The sequence below is a fragment of the Python bivittatus genome, unplaced genomic scaffold, assembly GCF_059951505.1.
Source record: "Python bivittatus isolate LINGU-HERP-01145 unplaced genomic scaffold, Pbiv_v1 ctg000960_np1212, whole genome shotgun sequence".
NCBI lineage: Eukaryota > Metazoa > Chordata > Lepidosauria > Squamata > Pythonidae > Python > Python bivittatus.
In genome coordinates this window covers 2,492,924-2,519,550 of record NW_028277124.1, presented here as the reverse complement: position 1 = coordinate 2,519,550, position 26,627 = coordinate 2,492,924, and the positions used below count along the sequence as shown (strand labels likewise).

At 37.9% G+C, this 26,627-nt stretch overlaps 1 protein-coding gene across 1 annotated transcript in view; it reads right to left on the bottom strand.

The window, feature by feature from the left end:
* Positions 1 to 26,627, bottom strand: part of TMEFF1 (transmembrane protein with EGF like and two follistatin like domains 1) — an 89,306-nt gene that overhangs the window by 15,989 nt on the left and 46,690 nt on the right. The window contains exons 4-5 of the mRNA XM_007424388.3: positions 15,134 to 15,160; positions 7,384 to 7,480 (exon numbers count right to left, since the gene is read on the bottom strand). Of these exons, the coding sequence (XP_007424450.1) occupies positions 7,384 to 7,480; positions 15,134 to 15,160 (124 nt within the window). The remainder of the gene's footprint in view (positions 1 to 7,383; positions 7,481 to 15,133; positions 15,161 to 26,627) is intronic.

The window sequence follows — 26,627 nt, the reverse complement described above, 5'->3', positions numbered from 1 at the left end:
AGCAACCAATCTGGCCTTTAAATGCTCATAAATAAAACATGACATTATTCCAACCTGTATGTTTACCACATTTAAGGCACAGCCTGGAGAAAAATGATATGGTTCAGCTGCTGAAGCTAAGGAATCCTGGTTCTAAGCACTGTGTGGATTAAAGACCACAAGGAAATCATTTATAACTCATCTTCTTAGCAGGAATGTGGTTATTAAACACAGCTGAATCCATAGTAAGTTAATAATACTCTGACTGCAGTAAAATCAGTGTGAAAGGTTAGTGAAAACCAGTTTAAGCTCTACTGATTCAATATCATAATCACTTTAGTCTATTCCTGCCTTCCTTTTTGTAGTGTGCATGTATAATTTTGAAGCTTTGCCTTAGACTCTAAATCTTTAGCCATCTCTACTTGCGTGGCAAAATATTTCTCTAAAAATTGTCAGATATTGGCTTCACTCCAAAACACTGTGAAAAAGATAAAGTAGAATTAACTTCTGCTTCTTCCTGTAAATCAAGACGAAGTTGGTATTGTGTTATTTGAATTTTAAAGTCCTACTGTTAGAAAAAAAAATCTCCAGTAATAATGAAATATTAATTCCTGCTTTCAAAATCCTTGCCACACAGGCTTGATTATGAAGTCCTGAAAGACAGGATTATGCAATCTGGATGATTTGCTATTGTATTTATTTAAACTGATAGTAGCCTTTTCAACAGCAACCTTTTATCTTACTCACTACAGAGAACTTTCACATGCAACATCTCTATAGTGGGTCTGCAGTCTTGCACAATCATATTAGGGTTACAGACACATGAACACACAGAGCTGAAAATCTGCATGACATGCAAAACTGAAGGGGGAGATGCAGCATTAGAATGTGCAATCCCTATTTTAATATGGCTGCCAGTTGGATATTTCTAGTCAAATGATCAGTTTAGAATGCATTTGTCTGAGTGAATGCAGCTCTAATATACCCTAGAATCCATTTCTGCTCTCAGTGAAATTACAGCTTAAATAGTGCAGAAAAAAGCCATAGGAGAAAAGAAATAATGGGATGGGACGTTTGCACCACAATATCATTAGAGAAAAGACATTGTAAGGCATAAAGCCAACTGTTATTTTTTTTCTTTAGAATGAGTACAAGGCTTAAAATTCAGCTCATGCTTATTCATTATATGATGATTGTTACTATCAAGTGATAATTTGCTTATGTAAACGAGGCATCACAGGTAAAATGGCACAGAGGTTTCAAATAAATTTAAATACAGCTTTTTTCGGCTCAGCCATTCAGTTCCCTTAAACTTTGTTTTATTACAATAAACGTATGCATATCATCCAACAATTACCCAACTATTAATTTCTTATAATACAGTTATTCTGGACTACAATGGGTGTTCATGCATACATATGAATTTGAAATCAGATCTTAAAGTTTTGAATTCTTTTGTTTGCCTGAACTTTGGATTCCAACTTTTGAGTCCATTTTTCACATATTATGAAAAATAAAGGTGTGCCTGAGAGTGAAGTAACTTTGACAGCTTTCTCACAGTTTAGCATCTTTTTTAGTCTCAAATGCAGACTAATGGATCAGTTTGTCAGTTTTAAATGGAATCTGCATACAACACTACCAAAATTATTGAAACACTACATTATTTTTGTTTTCCTTATAGGAGAACATGTTTTAAATTTGCTAGATTTTATAACCAGTCTTTAAGGAAATATGCACACCCAATGTTTTCAGTACTTTCTTTCACTTTCTCTCATTTGCTATTTATAGTGGGGAGGGAATTGTTGGATATAGTATCTCCATCCACCAAATTGTTTCTTTAATGGTGCAGAATAAAGGAAGAATCACCTGGTGTCCTGTTTTCCATCTCTATTCTGCTGCTAAAGGGTTAAAGCTAGATCAACCAAAGGCCACTTCCTTTGAGATTGTCCATGCTAATTACCCACAGTATTGGCTCTGGAAAGTTCTATGCTGATTGATTGACTGCTTATACATGGAAGGAAAGAAAGAAAGAAAGAAAGAAAGAAAGAAAGAAAGAAAGAAAGAAAGAAAGAAAGAAAGAAAGAAAGAAAGAAAGAAAGAAAGAAAGAAAGAAAGAAAGCTGAACTGAGTGGTGTATGTGCTGCTCTCATCGAGACACAGGAATTGACTGGGAGGGTGGTGGGTGCAAGCAACCCTGGAAATCACGGACAATAATTTTCCAAAAGGGATGAAGTTAAAGAGCCCTTCACCTGTGACTCAGCGAGCATGGGAGTGGGGCAACACATTTGACTGGGGTATTTTATTCCCACAACAACTAAAATCTTTGTCCTGCAGCAGTGTAAAGTTCTACAGTTGGCTATTTTAAAAACAAATCGGCTTGTGATGAAAAATTGGTTTCTCTTTCTCAGTCAGCAACCAAAGCTGCCTTGGGAGAGGTGATGTTCCATCCCAAGGGTTGCCATGGATACATCCAGTCATAAGCTTCCAGCTGTGCCATTCAACCCTGTCAGTGTCATTGAAGGGTAATTGGAAACAACAGGTCACTAAGCAGAATGGCATAATTTGTTCAAATGCCCATTTGGAAGGGGTCACCCTAACTAAACAAGGAAGGATGCAGCAATGCTCATCTTTTTGGACCTTCAGAGAAAGAAATCTGCCTTGACAAATATTTCCCTTGAACAAAATGTAGATTTCTTTGTGATATGTGCAACCCGCTTTAACATCCCAGGAGTTCAAGGCAATATCCAGCTCAACAACCTTCTGAGGTAGATTTTGCTGAGACAGAGAGAAGCTGGCTAAAAGTTACCTGGGAAGTCTGCAGCCAGGTTCAGATATAACATCAAACCACAATGTGCCTTGCTTGTTTTTGGTTTAGCATGAGGTACCAACAAGGTCACTGAAGCAGCTTTACGGCATTAACTAGTTGGACACCATTACTGAATATTCAGCAAATGTACATTCCTAGCCTAAACAGTATTTGTGCCCTGCCCTCTATAGATCAGTCCACAAAGATACAAGGCAAATACGGCTTTAAAAGGTAAGAAAATAAACCAAGAATTGACCAAGATATCCATGAGACTGATTCTTACTTGCTTCCCAAACATAACTAAAACAAATACAATAGGAGTTTTATATCTACCCCACAAACAGCTCCACTTATCACACAGGTCTTTTGAAACTATCCTTGGTATAACACATGACTCTACTAGGTGTCACGAGAGACTGTCATCTGGGAACTCCAAGAACAAAGTAGCCTGTGATATGTGCCTCTATGTATACAAATATAAGCATATACTGTCTTGAAATAACCAAATCCTAGGGTTGCAAATCTGATCAGACACTATATTTTCAGTTCTGGAATATTTTAGGGGTGGCAATGCAATGTTCCATTTAAAAATGTGTAAAGTATCTATAAAGCATATCACAAATTAATACTGCATGCTCACTTGTCCATGTACTAGGAAAAGATGATGCCATTTCTTAGTTTCTTAAAAAATTATTTTTAAAAAGTCACATTTGAGAAGTTGAATCAAATTATCCTTGGTACAGCTGGCTTTTGAAATATAGATGTGAAAAGGAAAGCAAATCTCAGTAGGCCTTAAGTTCCAGTAATGTTTCAGCAAATCTCTATCAAATAGCATTTAAGTTCAGCAATCTAGGTAATTAACATTATTACAGGGATCAGGAAGATAATTATATTTAAACAATCCTCCTTAGAACATAACAAACCAAATATCACTGACAAATTTCATATGCACATGGAAAATTGCATGTGTTAATATAACAACAGAGAAGTACTTGTTAAGTAACTTGTTCCTTAATCCATACAGACAATGGCTGCATCTCTGCTCACATTTTATTCACATTTAAAAGCCTGTCCCAGAAATCATCTTTTTCTTGAGGAACACAAGGAATATGTTGCAGATTTCAAACATTTGAAGGAAACATGGCGTAAGGGGAGAAGCCAAGGATCTAGTTCTTCCACTTGTTAGCAGAGCAAGTATGGAAACAGCCGCACTTCTGCTAGGAACATTTAAATAATTAAAAATGGCATTTAAATCACCTTTCAGAATATGCTACTATGCTTGAAGATCCTTAGATTCATAGACCTTAAATAGATATCACATATTTAGTTAAATGTGCATTTATTTATTTACTATTTGTATCTCACTTTTCCCCCAGGTTCTTAAAATGGCTTACATGGAAGATTATTTTATCTCCACAGTGATAATGCTGCAAGATAGATTGGGCTGAGAGAGAGTGACTGGCCCAAAGTCACTTTGTCACCTACTGAATTCCTATGGCTAAGTTTCCATGAACCTAGGTCCCTCCACCTCTAGTCCCTTAACCATTACACTGCACCATACAACTTCTAGGTTTCAAATAAGACTATCTGGATACTGCTTTTGGTGTAAGCTGAACATCTAATTTCTCTACATAATTTGATACTTTTCTTAAAGGGTATTAATTTTCATTCCAGAGACCTATTGCCTAACCAAGCAGAGTGGCTTAGCATGATCTCTTAACTCTCAAAATTGAATCCAGTTTTTAGTCACAGTTAACATTTCAAAACAGTAGGACTAAAATGAATTAAATCTTAGTGATTTCAATATGTCTCCTCTAAGCATGATTAAGACTGTATACATCCTTTCTTTTTCATTAGGTCAAAATGTTATTTGAATCGGCTAGCAATAACTGGCTTTGGCTCTTGTTCCTTTTTTGGCCACCACTAGTATTAAAATCTTATATCTGAAAAGTTTTTGTTGCTGTGGATGTAATCAACTAATACAATATCCTTCTTGTGATTATGGCATGGGTACATAAATTTGCAGAGGTAACTGTGGGGCCAAAGAAAGTGTGAGACAGCCAAAAGAAGCAGATGTAATCTATTGGTGCATGAAACTCATTGGCGGGGAAAACTTTTTAGTAAGCAACAAAGAAAAGAGATCCCTGGATTTTCTTTTTTCCATCCTCTTTATGCTACAACGTATTAAACATTTTTGAGACAGTAATGGAGTTTCTGGTTGTGATAGGTTCAGCTGCCTTGTTATAATGTGGAAATCAAGAGGACATCTATGAGTTTTTAGCTGTCACTTGCACATCTTGTTGATCTGAGATAGAAGGAAAGTAGATGGCCCATCTAAAAAAGTAAGGAGAAGAAATAGGTCTTGGGGAAAAAGTCTGGGTAAAAAAAAAAAGCCCCAAGTGTGGATTTTAAGAAAAGGGCTAACAATCAGGGGAAGAAAATGTGGGTGTAGAAGGATTAAGGAGCACCTCCACTACCATCCACCAAAAGCTTTTCCACTGAAAATCTGATCTGAGTCCATAATTTAAGTGGAAAGCTGAATTAAAGCCAGGAAAGCTCTATTTCTTTACCCGAAGCAATCAGCCAAACCATAGACACCAGACCAATAAACTATAATCTTTGTAGGCAATATCTGTCTCTTGATTTCATTCCCCACAGGAAATGGAGAGGCATGTGGTCTATGGATCCAAGCTATAATTTGTCCTACTTTCTGTGCTCAACTGTTGTTGAGGGTGCTGTGAGCATGTAGCCTGATGGAAAGGGTGTTGTTGATATGGCAGGGAGTTAAAATAATCAACCTTTTTTTCTTCCTAATGAAGTAACCAGTACAAGAACTAATTATTCGTGCACCTTTTAAAGCTAGTTCTCTCTCTCCCTCTAATCAGATTCTCAGCATCGCTCAATATAGTGATTTATGCCAAACAGAAGATTGGCTGTTAAGAGATACACATTAAGATATTGTAACTCGAGAGTTTATGCAATCTATAAGACTTCCACATATTTGGGAGTGTTTTATATAACCTCTTTCGTTTCTCCCAGAAGCTATATTATCTGTTGTTTATTTAAACCTGAAATGGAAACCAAGGAAGAATTATATTTTAGTGGTATTTTCTCAGTGTGATTCGCTCACATATTTATATGCAGTAATATCACACACTGTACTCATCTGAATGTATCCAAATGTTAATTTTCCAACTGTGCTGTGCAGCTCATGACAACCACCTGCTCAAAAGGCACTGCTTTCTCTTAATAAGCCCAATAAAAGTTAAAGGAAAGGGGGAAATGATAATAAGTGCAATTGTTTGTATCTCTGTGCTGAATGTAATGAGTTCTGGTACAGCTGACAGTCTAATTACAGACTACTGCTAGGAATGAAAAATGCAAGTTTGCATAGTTAGTATAGATATTTCCCAGAATGCTACTTGAGGTGACTCCCTCATAATGGTTGCATGCTTCAACAGATTATGGAAAACTGATGATCTGCAATGATAGGCAGGCAGGTGGAATAAAATTCTTGGTTCTTTAATTCTCAGAGCATTTATACGCTTTTCATCAACTTCGTTTTTTTTTAAATCACTGAACCAGACACAGCAAGCAGTTATGTTTATATTCCACTTCTTCCATATGTACACACCCATGGATGTGCAGATATGTGTACTTGTATATGTGTTTTTGTGTATGCATGTATATTTGTTGGCTACTCCATAAATTATTCCATCCAGAGAGACCTCCAAGATACTGCAGAGGCTCATGACTGGTAGAAGTAGTGAGCATAGCCAATCACTGCTGAGTCCTTCCTCCTCCTTCATGCTGCTTCAGACAATTCCTCTCAGAAATTTCCAGGGCAGCTTTTCTGGAGGCACAAGGTGTTACAAGAAGGAGTTGTTAGAAAGATCAATTTCCATCCTTTATTTCCAGAATGAGAACACTGAGAAGTGCTATACTGCTGTAAGAAGATCTAGGCCATATCCTATGTCAGTTAATCAAGGAATAAATTAAAGCATGAATCCATAACATGTAAACTGAGAGAATGATATGTCATCATAACCACCACCATTAACACCAACTTTATGACAGAGGAAACATTTACATGAAGCATCCCTAATCCAGGCTCCACTTGTGATTTTATCCCAAGAAAATGGATAACTCATTGGGCAGATAACATAAGGAACACTTTCCCTTTCAGCTTTCTGCTTCAAAGCAACAGACTGAGAGCCACTTCTATTTTTTCAGATAGATAGATACACATAGAATAGTTGTATGTGTATACAGTGCTGTACTATGTAACTGTGAATCTAGCCCTTTTTCCTGTTCTCACTATTCAATGATTTAAAAATGACACTTTAATTTTTTTATAACATGAATCCAAAATGTTATAATGCACACCAGTAATATAGATAAAAGTTCTGTTCATGAAGAAATACATCAAATCCCCATTGTTACAGTTGTTGTTATTAAACTGGCAACATGCCACTTTTCAGAGTTCAAAATAGGCTAAATAACACTGTGTTAGGAAAAGCTAAGACTAGTTCCTATCCCTGGCCATCTTAACTATTGGGAGAAGGCAGCATGTGTCTTTGGGGAAAATCACTACTTACCCAACATTTTCTGCATCTTCATCACACTCAGCTCTATACTTGCAAACTCCACATTTGGAATGTTTTCTATGAACGTCTGTCCCAGATCCTTCATACTCTAAAACAAAGCCACATCAACAGAGAGCGTTATCTAATGAACATTTTTAAAAGAGAGAAAAAATATTTTCCATGTTATACTTCTCTATAGACATAGACTTAGATGGCATTAGTCATTCTACCAGCACTCTACCACTTAGTTCTCATTATTCTAACAATTTTCATATTCAGAATTCACTGTATGAGATCTGTATGCTGTATGTGGCTGATTTATTCTATGGTCCTGACAGAATCTAAATATCTAAAATAGCAATAGTTTAGAACAACAATGCATAGATCGCCCAGAGTCACTTTTTGTGAGATGGGCGGTATCTAAATTTGAAATATAAATAAATAAATAAAATAAAAACATATAGTTCCTAGGGATGTATTGCTGTAAATCAACTATTTTACTGAGCTTTTCCACTACAGCTTAAATGTCTAGAATACAGTGAATGTCAGGTTATTACCTTGAAATAACAGCAGACACTTTTCTTTAGAATTATATAAACCCCATACCCTTATACTAGTGATAATAATAATAATAATGTAGGGCATAACTGAGCTGAAGCCAAATTATTTTAAATGTCACTGGTTTCATTGGGAGAGCTATGTGTTCAACTTCTTTCCATTAAACTGGGAGACACACTTAAATGTACACATAACAAGTATCCTTTAAACTAATGTGTCACAACAGTGGCTATAATAAAATTATATAATATATGAGTATAAAGTAAAAAGATACTTTAATGGGGAAAGCAGTGGCACTTTACATGTTATTTGAGGCAGAGATGTGAATCCACAAAATTGTGCTTACCAACTCACAGACAAAGTTAATTTCAGGCTTGTTTATACATAAAACTGGTGGAAACAAATGTTTAACTCAAGTGTTTCTCAAGCAAGGAATGAAGCAATGCTTATTATGGAAAGAACACTCTGCTCAGTTTGTCCTATATCTTCATAAATAAAACCTAGAAACTCAGGAGCACTGCTTTTAAATATCACTGATTACAATAACAGAATTAAACACGAAGCCACTGAAAAAGTATTCCGAAGACAAGACAAAGCCTTCAGGCACAAAGCATTGTCAAAAATCAGCAATGCCACAAGAATGGCTGGGAAGGATGCAAATCAGTAATGCTGTAGTAAAGTAATGTTTAGCTAATCTGAGTGCCTTCAAATCCTCAGAGCCTCAGGAAATAAAGACATCCTGGAATACCAAAGGAACTGAAGAGCTCTCCAAAACCTTGTCCATTGTCCTTGAGGAGTCCTGGAAAACTGGAAAGGTGCCAACAGATTGGAGAAGAACAGATGTAGCTCCTCTCTTCATGAAAGGAAAAAAGAGGATCCCAGTGAGCCAGTGAACCTAACTACAATTCCTGGAAAGATATTAGAACAGGTAATAAAGTAGACCATTTGTAATTATTTGGAAGTTAATGCTGTGATTGCTAAGATCCACCATGACTTTGTCAAAAATAAATCATATGTGACAAATCTTGTCTCCTCCTCTGCTAGTGTAACTATTCTAGTGGAGAAGGGAATACTGTGTATATAATCCACCTTGATTTCAGCAAAGCTTTTGACAAAATTCCACATGGCATTCTCATTAACGAACTGCTGAAGTGTGGTTTGGATAACAATACAGTAAGGTGGCTCAACAGCTGGCTGGCCAATTGCATCCAGAAATTCAGCATTTATGGCTCTACATCATTAGAAAGCATTCACCAGTGGCATCCTACAAGGAACAGTCCTGGAGCCAGCTTTATTCAACAACTTTATTAATGACCTGGATGATGGGATTGATCGGTTGCATATCCATTTGCAGATTTCCCAAAGTAGGAGATCTGGCCAATACCCAGATGACAGAAAGAGAATGCAGTTGATCTGAACAACTTTGAAAACTGGACTGAGAATAATAAGGCATGTTAGGTATTGTATTTAGGGAGAAAAAATGTATAATATGCATACAAGATGGGGAATTTGTGGTTTGGAAAGATAACATCTGAGAAGGACTTGGATGTGGCCACTGACAATAAGCTGAACAGCAGCAGGGTGGGGCAGCTTCTAGAAGAGCTAACACATTGTAAGCTACATTAGATGAAGCACTGTATTAAAGATAGATGAAATCAATATATTCCTCTTTATTCAACACTGGAGTAGTCGATCACACCTGGAGTACTGCTTACAGTACTGCTTATAGTTCTGAGCATTGCATTTCCAAAAGGATATTGACATGTTAGAGGGGTTCAGAGAACAGCAACAAAGATGATACAGGAACTTGAAGTAATGTCCTATGAGAATAGGCTGAAGGAACTTTTGATGTTCACTCTGAAGAAAAGCAGACTTAGGGGAGGCAATGACAGCCATCTTCAGGTACATAAAGAGAAGCTACAGGCAAAATGGTCAAGAATTATTTTCTATGTCCACAGACACTAGGACTAGAAATAAGAGGTGTAAGTTGCAGCTACCTAGATTTCATTTAAACATAAGGAAATAATGTCTGAACAGTAGCAGAACAATCTAACCATGGAGGTTATGGGTTCTCCATCTCTGGTTGAGACTAGACAGACCTTTCTCATGGATGGTCTAATTGGTTTTCCTGCACATTGTAGAAAGATTATTCTTATGGTCCCTTCCAACTCTACAACTCTGATTCTATGACTGGAAAAAATCTGATGCTTCAGTGTTGATGATTATTATTAACAAATATTATGCAGTGCTTTTGAATATATGTATATGTATGTATGTATATATTTCAAAAGCACTGCATAATATTTGTTAATAATAATCATCAACACTGAAGCACAGATTTTTTCCAGTCATAGAATCAGAGTTGTAGAGTATGTGTATGTGTGTGTGTATGTATGTATGTATGTATATATACATACCCATCCATCCATCCATCCATCCATCCATCCATCCATATCGGTATGGATATATCAAATAGTATGGTAGAGGATGCCAAAAGAGCCTTTACAACAATCCCTAGTACCACTATAACTCAAACCAATCAACTGGTATACACTACAGCCACTGTAATCCTGGAGATGCTTGGCTACATGATCAAGAATAGGAGTAATACCTCCCCTAGAAAATGAGGCTGGAGGCTAAGATCAAGGCAACTCAGAGAGGTTAGTCAGCTGGTGGAACTACAGAAGGGTGTGGAGATTAAGGATAAGACTCAGCTACTGAAAAAAATACAAGGCCCTGCCTCTACAAGCCCTAGAGACTGCTAAACAAAGGCTCACAGCACTGGCTACCAGGTTAAGGAGATACACTAGAGAAACAGAGGCCAAGAAGATAAATGCTCTATTCTCCAAAGAACCATCCAAGATGTACTCCCAATTGCAGTGCAACAACACAGTAACAGCAGAGCCACCAACAGCAGAAACTGAACAGTACTGGAAGAACATATGGGAGAAAGAGAAAACATATAACACCAGTGCAAAGTGGCTGCAGGACCTGAGAGCAGACCACAGCAATCTCCCAGGACAGGAACTAGTCACCATCACAGTTGTGGACATCCAACAGCTGGTCAAGAACATGAAGAGCTTGACAGCACCTGGGTGGGACATGATCCACACCCACTGACTAAAGAAACTAACAGCAGTGCATAAACGCCTAGCAGCACAGATGAATCAGACACTAGCAGCAGGCTCCCACCCAGACTAGAATGACAGTGCTGATCATGAAACAGCTCCACAGGGGAACAGCACAGTCCAACTAGGGGTGAGAAGTTTGTTTGTTTTTGTTTTTTAAAGTAGTTCCCCTGGGCAGGGACTACTAAGTGAATTATGATGAACAGCAATGGCAAAATCTGAACTGAAGTTTTCCAATTTTAACCCAGACTTTCAGGCCTTATGCTATATCAATTCCTAAAAGGATGAACCACATTTCACTTGGAAAGATATTATTCTATTTCTAATTAGAGAACCATTGCAAAAACGTACCTTTTCAAATGTCTAAAATATGTCTAAAATATATTTCTGTGTTTTTCTATATATAATATATATTCAGAGAAATATGTAAATCTAATCCTCTAATAATCACAAGGAATTGTTCTGCAAAGTAAATGTGACAGATGGCAGTCAGCTGTATAGTACATGATGTTTATCAATTTATTAATCAGTAAAACCAATCTGCCGCAGCCTCTCTCCACTACAATACTTCAGCAACTAGATTTTAGAGAGAGGGAATTTAAAACCAATTATCCATTATAAGAGAATATATGTAGCTCAGGATTGAACTGTGGAGTCCTTGGTGCTCTCTGACTTGGTTGTTTGCTTGCAGACATTTCATTACCAGACTAGGTAACATCATCCATGCTAGTGAGTGTGTGGTTTGCTCTTTGTTTATATAAAGCAGCTTGCCCTGCCAGTGTTGGTGGAGGTACGGTTTTCTCCTTGGTAGTTCCTTGATTACAGTATTGTTTTCTGCTTGATTGTTTGTCTGGTGTTGATCTCTGCTTATCTGGGTGTAGGCTGCTGGAGAGAATGTATTCTGGTCTTTTTTTTTTCCTTCTTAGTTTTTTTATTGTCTCTTTTGAATGGTGTATAAATGTGGTTTATCTCTATGTGTCTATTGATAGCTGATTTGTCTGAATGTCAAGCTTCAGGAAGGGTGTGCAGGGGTGTGGTGCGGGTTGGAAGGGTGTGTGCAGGGATGCAGCATGGGTTGGGAAGGGTGAGCAGAGGTATGCGAGAGACATTGTGTAGGTTGGGCAGGGTGCGTGAGGATGTGGTGTGGTTCAGGGATGTGCATGGGGGTGTGTGGGAGGGAGGGAGGAAGGAAGGAAGGAAAGATGGTTTCCAACACTCCCTGCCAGCTTCCACAAGGACAGTCAATGGGGAAACTAGCAGGAAGTCACTCCCACTCCCACTGCTTTTTTGCCCACTCGTGGTCATTCTGTTTCTCTGTTTAGTTAAGGAAATATCTCTAAATGATGACCCAACAGATCACGGGCTGTCTAGTTCTTGTACAAAGCTGTGAGGCTGCTGCAGGCTGGTTCAAATGTAATGTGTTATGCAAATAAGTCTAGAGTGAAAGTGAATCTTGCTTTATCTGTTATTTATAGTATTAGCAGGTCAGCCGAACAGCCCCAAATTCACCTCTATGATGCTAATTTTGTTTCATCTTTGGGTTATGATTTAAACAGGCTTATCTTCCTGTTTCACATAGCACAAAACACAAAGAAGAGTAAATAGAGTTAGGACCAGGCATCATTATAAAGATAGTGCTTCCCATTGCCACTACTAGCAGTTCTACAGAGGACTGGTAGTGAGGACAAGATTCAGGGTCAGACCTGTGGGTTTCTTCTCTCCTCCTCATCCTGCATGGCTGGGAGAATAATTCAGGCTATTTTTATAGATTAAAGGCAACAGAATGTAAAATTCATTGTAAACTCGTATGAACATAATTCTATCCCAGGATTTTTCTTTTTTTAATCAAATGTATTAAGTTCTGCTGAAGTCCTTAACCCAGTTAGTTACCTAGGAATTGCAGAAAGGAGTGCAAAAGTCTTAAGCTTCATTCAGCCATGCACTAACCAATTCATGTAGCCAGAATAATTCTCCATGCAGCAGCTCAGAAGCTCAGCCAAACTATCAGAAACTAGAATAATCTGTGGATTTTAGGCCAACCATCCTGGCACAAAAAAGCTCTTCTATCCAGCATTGCTTGGAAAACTAATTTCAACCTTTCCCAGCCTTTCAGGCGTGCTAGACTGCTATCCTTATCATTCCTAGCCAGCATGGTTTTCAGCTACAGTGATGGGGATTGTTGTCCAACACATCTAGAAAGCACCAGTTAAGGAAGGTTCAAAATAGTCCAGAGTACACCTACCTAATTTTATGGGGCTGTCACCATTCTAGGTAATTGTGAAAGCATCTCCAATAAAAGAAAAAAAAAAAACCCTAACTATAAACTGAAATAACAGAAACAAAGCAAAACATTGGGGACATTTTGCTTTATTTATGTAATCCAAAAAATATATAATGAAAAGCACTCCTTCCTCATCTTTCTCCTAGATCATGTATAGTACTCTTGCCCTATGATCCTTCACTATATGTAGCTAGTTTTGTTCATAAATTGTTCATTCAGTCTGGATTACTTCACTCCAGTGTTTCTCAACCTTGACAGCTTTAAGATGGGTGGACTTCATGCTGGCTGGGGAATTGACAGCTTTAAGATGGATGGACTTGACAGTTGGGTAGAGTTAACATGGGTGGACTTGACAACCCATGCTGGTTGGGGAACTGACAGCTTTAAAATGGGTGGACTTCATGCTGGCTGGGGAATTCTGGGAGATGAAGTCCACCTATCTTACAGCTGCCAAGGTTGAGAAACACTGCTTTACTCATTCAGACACAAGATTCATTCATGTCAATGAGTTTTAATTTCAGAGAAAAACATATAGGATTGTTACCCAAATAAAAGTTTGGCTTTCAAATAATTAAGGGAAAATTAGGCATATCCAAGTAACAATGTCATAGATAAAAGATACACACACATGTATGTATAATTAAGCATTCAACTCTTTCTAGGAGCCTTCCCCAATCTAGTGCAGTTGACTTTATTTATTTATTTATTTATTTATTTATTTATTTATTTATTTATTTATTGAATTTTTTGATTGACTTTGACTTCAACTCCATCACCCCAGAAGAGTAGTTGGTAAGGAACCACGGTTGGGAAAGAATGACTTAGTAACTTGGAATATTTATCTACAATCTAGCATAAGGTTTCTGCAACTGGCAGGGGTTTTCCCTGGACTTATATAAATGTCTTTTCGAGCCCTACTACCTGAGAACTATTTGAAATGAAGATGCTAGAGCTCAAATTTCTACTAAACTGCAGGCTCTCTTTGAATGAAATATCCGAAAAATATTTTTCTTTATCATCCAAATAAAGCATAAATTCTGTCTATAGACTTTTGAAGCCAATGCATTACCAGGTTAACTGATACTACATATTGATTTATTACATACATTTGTATACTACTTCCATCACAAGACTCTAGGTAGTCTATGACATGCACCAAGGCAGCAACGATATAATAAATAAAAATCAAATTTCTAGCAAAAACTTCCACCTAAAATATATACAGAAACAAAAAGAATCTGTTATCCAGATTAGGCCACCCAACCGTCCCTAATTTTCAAATGTCCAGTGGAACAAGTGCCTCCTGGTCTTACTCCCCCCACCCCACAATGGCAGGTTTAGAAGCTGGATTTTTAACATGTGCCCATATACTGAATTTACTTATTAAATATATATATTTATTTAGTCACTATATTAAGTGAATCTCTGTTGGGTTCTTGGTGTTTTCTAAGCTGAGAGAACACTAAGAGCCCAACAGTTCAACCCTGAGCTATATATATTCTCTACTGTTGTAAGTGCATCTCTGACAGATATACAAAGGGCCCAAATAAAATATGTTGACATTTATAATTTTAACCAGATTGTTTTAAGTGCATACTTAAGCTCTCATTTAAAAGTGCTCTTTTTTAACCATTCTCTTCAAGGAAAGTGAGAGATTTTGGAAAAACAAGATTCGAGGAAATTAATTTGTGCAAAGGAAAAGAAACTTGTGCTGTTGCCAGTTTGTCTGCAATGCACAAACATTTCAAGCTAGATTTCAGCATTCACACAAATGAACAGAAGAATCAATACTTACCTCCTTCTCCTGATCCAGAGCCATTATCTGCAGACAGAGATAGAGACAGAGAGAGACAGACTATTATTCAGGATGGCACTTTTTCCTTTTTAAATTTAGAAGTGTATTCTAGAGCAAAACAGAGTTGCATCGTTATAGACAGATCACTCTTCAATTTTTTCAAACCCAGAAGTCACCTTCAATCATAACTGGCAATGCACTTTTATATTTGCAGTACACATACATTTCTCTCTCTACAGTGTTTTAAACGGTGTGGGAAAAATGGTGGAGGAACTGATAGTGAAATACATCTGAGTCTGGGCATGAACTACCAGAAGAAGAGCAGTAAGGTGGTTGTACTTGATTAGGAGGAAAACATGTACATGTGATGGATGGAAAGCGCAGGCTGTGATTAAGTATTCTTAAGACTCACAGTTCTTATTCCCTTTCAGCTCTTTTACAATAATATAACTGGCTAATGAGAAGCACTCAATTATAGGTGTGATTTGTGTGATTGAGTTTGTTATAAGCTGTCTTGGTTATAGCATTACGATTGTTTTAATTGTTTTTTGCTTGATGTATAGAGGTTTTTTAATATTGTTTTTGTTGTTAGCTGCCCAGAATTCATATGTAAGAAGGGCAGCCATAATTTTTTTCTAAAATATATAAAATAAAGTAAAAATAAACCTATTAACAATAGCTGCACTCTTCCAAAAGTAGGCACTTAACAATTAACCCCAAAGCTCCACAGCTTCATACCACTTCTTAGCCTGCCAAGGCTGCTATTCAGAGGCTTATTCAATACATGTAGCATCAGGGGTACACAGGAAATGCAGTCTCAACTGCACATATAATGCTGGAGGGAAAAGCAGCTCTCCTGAGTCCAGATGAACCAGTTTCCTGGGTTCTCCAACCCTTTCCTCCTTCCAGCAACTGAATCCTTTGGCAGAGCTTTCTCCTAACTGTTCATTCCCATCTGATTAGATTTTGGCCCCTTACAAAAGTGAGCATTCAGTTGTATATGCAAGAAATTCCAGCAGGGGATTGATCTTCATAGTGAAAAGTTGTGTCAAAAAGCTGTTTTTACTTAGCTTCAACCCAGGAGACAGAAACAGAGTAGCATAATGGGGACAGAACAACTTTGAAATCAGCACCATCTTGATCAAGCCAGCAAAATTATGTGGTACCAAACCATAGATGTAATGGGGACAAGACTAACAGATAGTATGTATCCAGTGGAATAAATGTGCTGTCCTTAGATAAGGAACTGCTTTGTTTTGTGTGTCACAGTTCAATACCCCAATACATAAGATACATATATCCTCCACGACAGCTCTGTCAGTGGTGAACAATTTTTTTTTCTCATAACAGAACGGAGGAGGGAAAGAAACATTAAGTAGCCGACAAAATGACTGCAATTTATTTCCTAAAACTTTTATAGCCACAGCAGTGACTTAATGGAATGGTTCTCATTTTATTTTTTCCTTCCTTCCACATCTACCTTGATCCTTCCTCCCTCATCCTTTAGAATTTTTCTGCCACTGTAAGTAATACCTTCTTGAGATGCTCTACACTGCATTCAGTGACCTGAAAATGAAAATGAGGCAGCTACTTGGAAAAACCAAGTGTGATCTATTACAAAGTCAGAAACACAAAGTGTCACAAAAAAGCTCTACGGAACATCTGAAGGAAAAATAGTTCATATCAAAGAATGTAATTAAGCTGCACATAATGACAGTAAGTCACCCAACACCATAGCCAAAGTTATTTTGTTATCAAAATTACAAGTTGTTTCTGGAATAATATGATTTAACCAATGAAGGTCTGTCAGTATAAGCTACTCAGGCATTAAAAGTAATGGAAACAGCATAGAGTTTCCTCATCTCCTATTCTTCTTCAAACAATAACTAAAAATGGAAGCATGCAAGTGAAATGGAGGAGATTCGAGATCTTGAACAAGCACTGCAGATTGTTGAGTGCAAAAAAAATCCTCCAGAGCAAATGTACCACAGAAATTTTATTTAGTTATTCAATTTGTATAGCCGCCTATCTCAAACCAGTGACTCTGGGCGGTGAACTATCATAAAAACAATTAAAACAGTTAAAACACAATACAAAAAAGAAATTAAATACAAATAGCAGCCAACAGTTATTATAATCCATTTAGTGTCAACATAGCCAGGAAACAGGGCTCTTTGCACACTCAGGACCCCAAGCTGGGCAGATAGCCAGGTCTTCAAGGCCTTCTGAAAGGCCAACAGGGTTGGGGCCATCCTAATCTCAGGAGGGAGGATGTTCCAGAGGGCCAGTGCTACAGCAGAAAAGGTATGTCTCCTGGTCCCTGCCAGCCCACATTCCTTGGCTGATGGGACCCAGAGCATGCCCATCCTGCCAGATCAGATCGACGGGTAGAAACAACTGAGAGAAGATGGTCCCTCAGGTAACTCGATCCCAAGCCATTAAAAGCCTTAAAGGTGACCACCAGCACCTTGAATTGCACTCGGAAACACACTGGCAACCAATGCAGCCCCCAAAGCAGAGGTGTTACATGTGCTGAATAGCTGACACAGTTTACAACCTATGCAGCTGCATTCTGTACCAGCTGAAGCTTCCAAATGCTCTTCAAGGGCAGCCCTGTGTAGAGCACATTGTAGTAGTCCAAACAGGAGGTCACAAGGGCATGAGTGACAGTGAGCAGAGCCTCCCAGTCCAGGAACAGGCACAACTGGTGCACAACCTGAAGGTGTGTAAAGGCCCTCTTAGCCACAGCTACTACCTGCTCTTCCAGCAGGAGCTGTGAGTCCAAGAGGGCCCGCAGATTGTACACCGGGTCCATCTGAGGCAGTGCCACCCCCTCCAGGACCAGAGGTGGAAAAACCGGAAGACCCAAGCACCCAAAGCCACTCAGACTTGCTGTGTTGCGCTGAGGCGTTTCAATTTTTTGAGCCAAAATATTCTTATGCATTAAACTGGACTACCACAATGTGAGTTAATTCAAGTTTTATTTTGAAAATCAATGAAAACAATTAAAAACTCTTCGTTGTGATTTACATTATCCCCATATCACCTTGAAAATAGTGAGTAAAGATGATGAATGAAATCTTCAGATTCTTTCCCCCTGCTTTACCAAGCTTATTTTCTTGTATCTAAAAACAAATAAGGGAGGAATTTGATGGTCTTTCAAGTGCCAAAAGACCCATGATTTTTGCTATTACAGACTAAAAAGGCTACTCCTCTGCGAAGGAAAGAGTACTACTTTAACTGCTCTCAAAAGACCTGATAAACCCATGTTCTGGTCACAATGAAGATACAGTATTAGTCGTGCCCCTGGGAATTCTGGGAATCTAATTCCAGCCCATCAACCTCAGAGATAGGAAGCCTCTAAATCCTAGAAAACCACAATGGGGAAGAGAGTTATTGATCTGATGTTCTTCTTGTAGGATCCACCAGGCCTATTTGTTTAGTCACTGTGGGAAACAGTATGGTAGACAAAATAAGTTTTAAAGTCATGTGCAAGAAAAGGCAGGGCAACGAAAGGGATGCATAGAAGTCTAGCTATGAGGCCACTTTCAGCTGTAAGTTATCCAGTCTCAAGGAAGGGCATATCATTCTCAGGTTCACCTGATTCTGAGGACTAGAAAGAATACATTCTGTAGAAGTCATATTGTATCTTGAATAGCCTGCTGATCTCTGGCTGAACTGCTACCAATGTTTATAAACATATTTTATACCAAACAAAGAGCATTTACCTATACTGAAGAAATATCTAGATAGCTGGAGCTCAATTGTCTAATGTTCAGCTCTCTTTTCTAACGTTCAGTGAAAGGTTTTAATTTTTTCCTAAATCATTATGTCATCCTTAAAGCATAATCATTCTTTATTTTAAAAAAAATATGCTTTTTTTTTTTTAAGTTCTACCCTTTGGATGAAGACATTCTTCATTTGTTTTTCCCCCTCAAATTCTGCAATACCACTGAAATGCTACAATTCCTCTGCCAAAAATTCTGTGTGGGCATGAACAGGTCACTTTCATAGCTAAATTAAGTACTTCTAATTAAACATGATTTGCACCTGTATTTTTAAATGACACTACATTTGGCCAATTAACCTATTAAACAAGGGTCAACTCAGTGTTTTAAATTAGAAAAAGGAGAAAGGAAAGAATCTGCACAACCAATTCAGTCTTTTCCATATGTAAAAACATTCCGTAGCTAGATCTCTCCCTCCAAAATGCAGTTTGAATTGCAAACTACAACCAACAAACCATAGTCCCATGGTCCACTCTATAGTGGAGGGTGCACATAAAAAATCAAAATGCTCGCATTGGCACGACAATCTAGGTAGCATCATTGCAGGGGAAGAGCCAGTGAGAGTTTTTATTTTTCCCTGAGGTTAAAAGCAGCATGGATTCAGGATTTCATCGGAAGAAGAAAAGATGAAAATTACTCTCCCTGCAGCTGCTAATAATTTAAACAAATAAACAAGCTGACAGGGCTAGTGAGGCATTGAAGATCACATCGCCTTTGGCACTCAGGCTGCGTGCGGGGGCTCATGGAATCAAATGTTCGCCCAATCTTTTTAAAGAGCTGTATACCAAAAGCGAGATTCCAGGAAAGACATTTGACAAAGACTCTTCTCCTCAACAGCTCATTTTCTCTGTATGGGAAGAACATTCAGTTTCATGTGCTCCCACCTGCCATCTGAAATTACACATCCCAGGCACAAGTTTACAATCCCAGTGAGAATCCGGCCCAATCTTCTAGTAGCATCATTTCCATCTGCTACCTGTCCTCTTTATATCCCTTCTCTCTCCAATCCACTGCATGCCTGCTGGCAATTAGCCTCCAGTCTCAATGTCAACAGGAAGGTTTCTACCTAATTGCCCAGAGCAGGGCTGCTGAAGATAGACCCTTAAACTATTGCTTGGCAGGATACAAAGGGAGGCTCTTTCGTATAAATCTTGGCAGAGTGTTTAAAAAGTTCATTCTGATTGCTTATGGCAGAGCCATTTCCTCCTCCGTGGCAGAAAGCACAAGACGGCTTTCTGTTCACATGCAAAGACAGTGTGGGATGTTCACAAACATTTCCGACAATGTACGTCTTTAGATCTGAGATGGCTTTTACAAATAGCATCTACAGCATAACAAATATTTTCAAAGCATTTTCTCAGAATCACTTTTCCAGAACACATATAATGTATCTTAAGTATATGCTTTAAAAATATAAAATGTGGCCAGACATTCTTGTACATAGCTAGATTTTGTAGTTTGTCTGACTAATAATCGTTTTGCACCAGTGGAGATAGATCTATCAGTTCAGCAGTTAACACCAGTATATACCTAATTAAGGAACCTGTCCAATTACTTAGATCAGTAGAAGAGACCCTTTTGAAGATTCCCCCATTGCCAGAAGCTTGTCTATCTAGTACATGGGAGTGGGGCTTTCCTGTGCACTCCCAAGGCTACAGAATGCTCTTCCCAGGAAGGTGTGTTTGGCCCCCACTCTCCCAATGTTTGGGAAAATGGTGAAATCCCATATTTTTCGCTGTTTACTGGTTAACTGGATTGGTTGTAATTGTACTGATTTTAATTTTCCCTTCGTTTTAATTGTATTGTTTTTATTCTTAGTTTTCATCATTTTTTTTATTGTAAAACAACCTTGGGTATTGTATGGATAGCAAGGCAGGATATAAATTTAACATATAAACTGTGGCAGGAAAAGAGATGTACCTTTCTGAACACTCAAGAACATGGAGGGAGCCCATGCTTGGGGGCTGCATAGTAACTGAGTGATCCACTTGTTCCTTTCATACTTTATGTGCTCTGTGTAAGGAATGTCAATGTAAACATAGCATGCACATAGGGAAAAGGCATAGGCAATGGCACATTTTTTTTTTTTTTGTCTGCGCTCAGTCATTGCTGACCCTGCAGTGACTGCTTGGACGAGTCCTTGCAGTTTTCAAGGCAATTGTTTTTCAGAAGTGGTTTGCCAGAGCCTCCTTCCTAGAGCAGAGCCCAGCTGGCGAGCGCAGGAGGCGGGGTTTCCATTGCTTCGCGCCCTTTTCGGGCGCACGCGGTTTTTCGCGCTTACCGGCAACTGCTCCCAATTCCTTTTTGCAAGGCGCCGCCAGCATTTTTCCTCCCACCGGAGTGAGAGTACCCATTTATCTACTCATGTGAGTTTTCGACCTGTTGGGTTGACAGGAACTGGGGAGGAAACAGGAGCTCACCCTGTTTAACGCGAAGGCTGGACTCGAACCGCTGAAGCGCCGACCATTTCTGGCCGGCAACTTTCAGCGTCATTAAGCTGCTGCGCCACCAGGTCCCCCTAATGGCACATATATGCACACACATATACAACTCTCATTAAAAAGTTGCAAATGAAGCCTAATGAGTCCTGATAGCGCATGGCTCTAATAACAATATTGAAAGGCAAAAATGTATGTCTGTATGAATAGATGTAGGCTTTTGGATATAATTCAAGGTGCTAGTTGTCACCTTTAAAGCCCTATATGGGGCCAAGTTACCTACAGGACTGCCTTTCCCCAATGGTTTCCCACCATATCTGGCAGAGTGAGTGTGCTCTGGATCCCCTTGATGAAGCCTAGAGCTGATGGGCTCTAGGAAGCATGCCTTCTCTGGTGGTACAGATGGCCCTGACCAGGCTGACCTTTTGGAAGATCCAGCTTTTTCCCCAGGCATTGGGGCCAGGGTTTTAATGGAGCTCTGGGGTGCGTGTGTGTGTGTGTGTGTGTGTGTGTAATATGTTGGCAATGAGATTTTTATAGGGGCACAACTTGATTTTTCTTGTTTTTCCTTTTGATTTATTTGGATAACCGTATTATGTTTTTATCTCTGTTTGCTACATAGAATTCCACTAGTTAGATGGGTGGCCATATACATTTGTTTAATAAAGAAATAAAAAACAATATTCCATTTTATTTACAAGGTTTAGTTCCTGCTTCAGATTGGTCTTAACTTCTTAGCTATGGAATTCAACAGCAAAGGAGATAGTTTAAAATCTTCTGAGTAGCCCCCCCTCAAAAAATCACCTAGCAACTCTTAATTAGCAATTAAATTGCACTGCTGCCATGGCCCCCAGCCTCATCCCCCCAACAATGTTGTCATCGTTGCATTTTAAAAGTTTAAGCATATGTTACAAAATCCAGGATGCTCAGCACCCCTAATAAGGTTTTAATTACCTCAAAATGTGGGACACTAATTTGAAATTAAGTGTTGTCTTAGCTTTCTCTTTGATAAAATGTTGTAAAAGAAACAAGAGAACCAAATAAATACAATTCAAGGTGCTAACTGTCACCTTTAAAGCCCTATATGGGGCACATTACCTACAGGACTGCCTATCCCCAATGGTTTCCACGCATCCCACCACATCTGGCAGAGTGAGTGTGCTCTGGGTCCCCTTGATGAAGCTGTGTCACCTGGTGGGCTGACACAGATGTAGAAGAAACAAGAGAACCAAATAAATATCTGACATCCATAAATAAACCACTGTTTACTTTTAATAATAGAAATAACTAATAGTTGTGCTTTTTCAGTTTAAGACCTGTAATTAGAAAGCCAGAAGACTGTACTTGCTAACGAACATAACTTTCTGACAGTGAAGATTCAATTCTATTATAAAAACCACGTTTAGCAGAAATGAATCCAGGGAACAATTATTTGGGCTACTGTAGTTAAATAAAAAATGTACAGCATTGAAAGAAATAGTAAGGGTTTAAATTCTATGACTAATTAGTCAACATCCTGTAGCAAGGGCCTATTTGAACTCAGAATGTGAGAACATGCTAAGATATAACTTGTACAACTAGATGTAGCAATTTAGGAATTACTAATTGAATAAGTAATGAAGTTGCTTAGTAAATTACTAGAATTTAGTAAGAAAAAAGAAGGAAGGGCCTATTTTAGCTAAAAGTATTGCTTGGACAACTAGGTATAATAAATTTAGAAACAAGTGGATAGCATCTTGCACCCTAAGTAGACTGTAACAAAATGACCTAGAGCAGATCACAGGTTCACACTACAGGATCACAAGCTCCCTCTGCTGACACAAATTTCCTGCCATCAGTAGAAGTTATTTTAATTGTGCTATACTGTAAAGTTAATTCCTAGGGTCCCCAGCTTATTCAGGATTTCAAAATAAGTTTTGACACTAAGAAGTCCTACTATACATTTTCCCAAACCTGGGATATGTCCAAATCACACTTTATTTTGAAACCTTCCTGCCTTCTTTTTCAAATGTTATGTGGGACCAGACATAATCTTAATTTCAATATTACCCTCCTATGTTTTCCCACCATTTTTAATTTTCCAGAAAAAACACCAACTTTCTGTCAAGAATGGAAGAAGTAGCACGTAACAACTTTGACTAGCAGTAGCCAAAACCATTCATCTGCAATTTTATATAGCTTTACACAACTTCAAACCATCAAAAATATGCTAGGTTTTAAGACAGATGTGTGCAAGTTCTTTTGGCTTGAGGGCACACATCAAGCTTTGGGTGGTATATTCCTCAGGGCTACACTCCAAAAGTGGATAGGACCAAGGCCTATTTGGGGGCGGGGGGATGTTGAACTGTTACAGAGGGTGACATGGATGTCTTACATATCTGCTCCTTATCTTCCCCTCACACTTCCTTTTTTCTTTTTTTTCCCCCCTAAAAGCCCAATTTTTGTCCTAACCTATTCTGGGGACCATGCATTACCCAAGCCATAATTTTTGCATTGTAGCTTTAAGATATCATGGAATACTTGGCTGTTTCTGGTTATCACCCATTTTTCTCTTTTAGAATTTCTCTCACAGCTAAAGCCTTTGCAAAACAAATCTATTCCCATCTTTTTCTATAAGCACAGGAATACCAAAAAATCAAGTTCCCAAGAAGGTCATTAGAACCTCATAGCTCACATCTGCTTGAGGCAAGAACCAGAAGCACTGATGAGTCCTGGTCCTTACTCTTGTTTTAACAATAAATCCCGCAATAAGGTGCAACAATGTTGTGATAATAAATATTCCATACATTGTGAACTTGCAATGTTATTGCAGTAATATTAAAATAAACAAATATAAATAAAAACAACAATAGTAAGACTGATCTCTCTTAACATCTTAAGAAATGCATTGGCTGCCTGAATGCAGCTATAAAACAAGCAAACAGTGCTAAGATTCTGCCAGCAGCATTTTAAATACTTTTCATTTGTCACCTTTCATAAGTGGGATGTTCTAATTTTATCCATATTCTGGGACAATTTCTGAGATCAAACAAACCTTGGTTGAGTCTGTCCGTGTGTCAGAAACAGGGAGTAATCCAAATTAAGTGCATTTATTTCAATGTAAGGTAATCTTTTAAGTGAACGCAGCCTACTAGCAATAAATGACTCCCCATACAGTGTATGTAAAGCCTCCTATTCTTACTGCCTAGGAACAGTAAGAAATGTTTTGCAATCTCAGTTGGTATTTGGATTTGGAAAGCTGCAAATTTTTGAGCTTGCTTTGGTTTCTTCTGTAGAAGACACTGTAATTCTCAAATGCACATGGTATAAATTAACCAATATGAAGCATGTTAAGAATTCAACTTAGACATGCACTAACAGTTACAACAGAAACTGATAATATGCACTGACACCATAACATCCACAATACCCCTAGGATGTTTCCATGGACTACTGAAAATTTTAAAAACACATTAATTAAAAAAAGCTAAATCTCACAAGATGAACAACTCCCTTTAGACTTCAGCGTTTTTGTACAAGTTTACAGAAGATCCCCATGTTTTCAATTTGGTGATCTTACAAGATTTCAGTCAATTTTTAGTTGTTACAAAGGGTTTTAACTTTTGATACCTGTGACCTCATGCAAGATTGCATAATGGTCTCCAGCTTCTCAAAGAGTGCCAACCCAAGTTACAATATCAAGGGAGGAAGCAAGGGAGACTGCCTAATGTTTTGAAGAAATATAATCTGTAAAATATCCTTTCAATCCTCCAGCCAATGCAGCCCATTTGATGGCACCAGGCTGAAGAAAATCTGGCTGAACTGCTACACAGTCAATAAAGAGCTACAATGAATTGTGAGCATGATTTTACTCTCTCTTTAGGCAATTAAATTAATTTAATCCACTTTATTTTATCATCCAAACTGCAAGTGAACCAAACAAAGCAGCTTAACAAACAGCACTCAACTTTGCCAGAGAAAGAAAATAAAGGAAAAATCAAGACTTATTCAAATAGCATGCATTAATGATACCCATGGGAGGGTCTCAGAGACTGCATGCCTACTTGGCTCATCCCATTATTATATGGATGCCAGCCAGTTAGCGTATTTCCGATCCAAGAATTAAAACAGTATTTAAACTAGTTTGGGGAGTAGAAAGGCTGGTGGACTCCTATTCCCTCTAGGCTTCAATTATAACTCACCAGATTTCAGCCTTCTTCCTGCCCCAAACTAAATAGTCTTATTTATCCTGCCCTAACCCACTGGAGGAAGGGGCGGGGGGACGACAATATTTTTTATTATATTCTTTAATATAACAGACTCTTTATAATGTGTATTTTATTGAGATGCATTTTTATCATGATAGGTATGTTTGAAAGCATATTGATTTATTCTCAATCTCAAAAGGAGCTCAAATTAATAATAGATTAACTGTAATCTAATTCACAAGAGGATGAAAGTGGTATTAAAAAGAGATAGGGAAAATATTTTATTTTGTAATCAAAGACTAATTATGGCCATAGTTCAACAAATAATACAACTAAAGCTAAGTTTAAAATTTTAAATCAGCACTTTTCTCTTCAAGCCAACAAGGTTATAATCATATAGCAAAAAGAATACCCTACAATCTTCTTGCATCCATGCATAAATTAAGTACTGAATATATCTAACACTAAAGCCTGTAATCATTTGAAGCCTGTAATCATTTAACACTACTAAATATTTCCCCAAATAATAGGTATTTTAATGAAGTGACATCATTGGTGCAATAATCATTGAACAACTAAACTTAAATACAATAACACAATCAAAATAATTGAAAATTAATTTGACTGATATTCTATACATACAAAATTCCTCTAGATTAATTTTCAGTCAGGTCAATAAGTGGAACACACTTCACTTAACCTCTCTGTTATGTTTTTTTCTCCATAAATAACTTCATAACAAAGTAAGATATTTTTAATATACATATTTTGCATTACTATACAGTATAGTACTGTAAGTATTGCTTACCATATCATCAAAAATCCACTACTTCACATACAATAAATATCTAAAACCCTGAACATTTATGCATCCCCACCCAAAAGTCATAAATTCCACATCTAACTATTACAGAGAGCACACATATAAAAAGCAGCATTATAATAAATAAAATATTGAGACAGTTAACAAGGCCAAAAAATAAGAATTAAATGAGCTGTACTTTATATTAAATTTAATGCATGTCTATTAATATTCCAAGCACCTCTTCTGCATAAAACTTAAATGTTTTGTTCAGCTTCT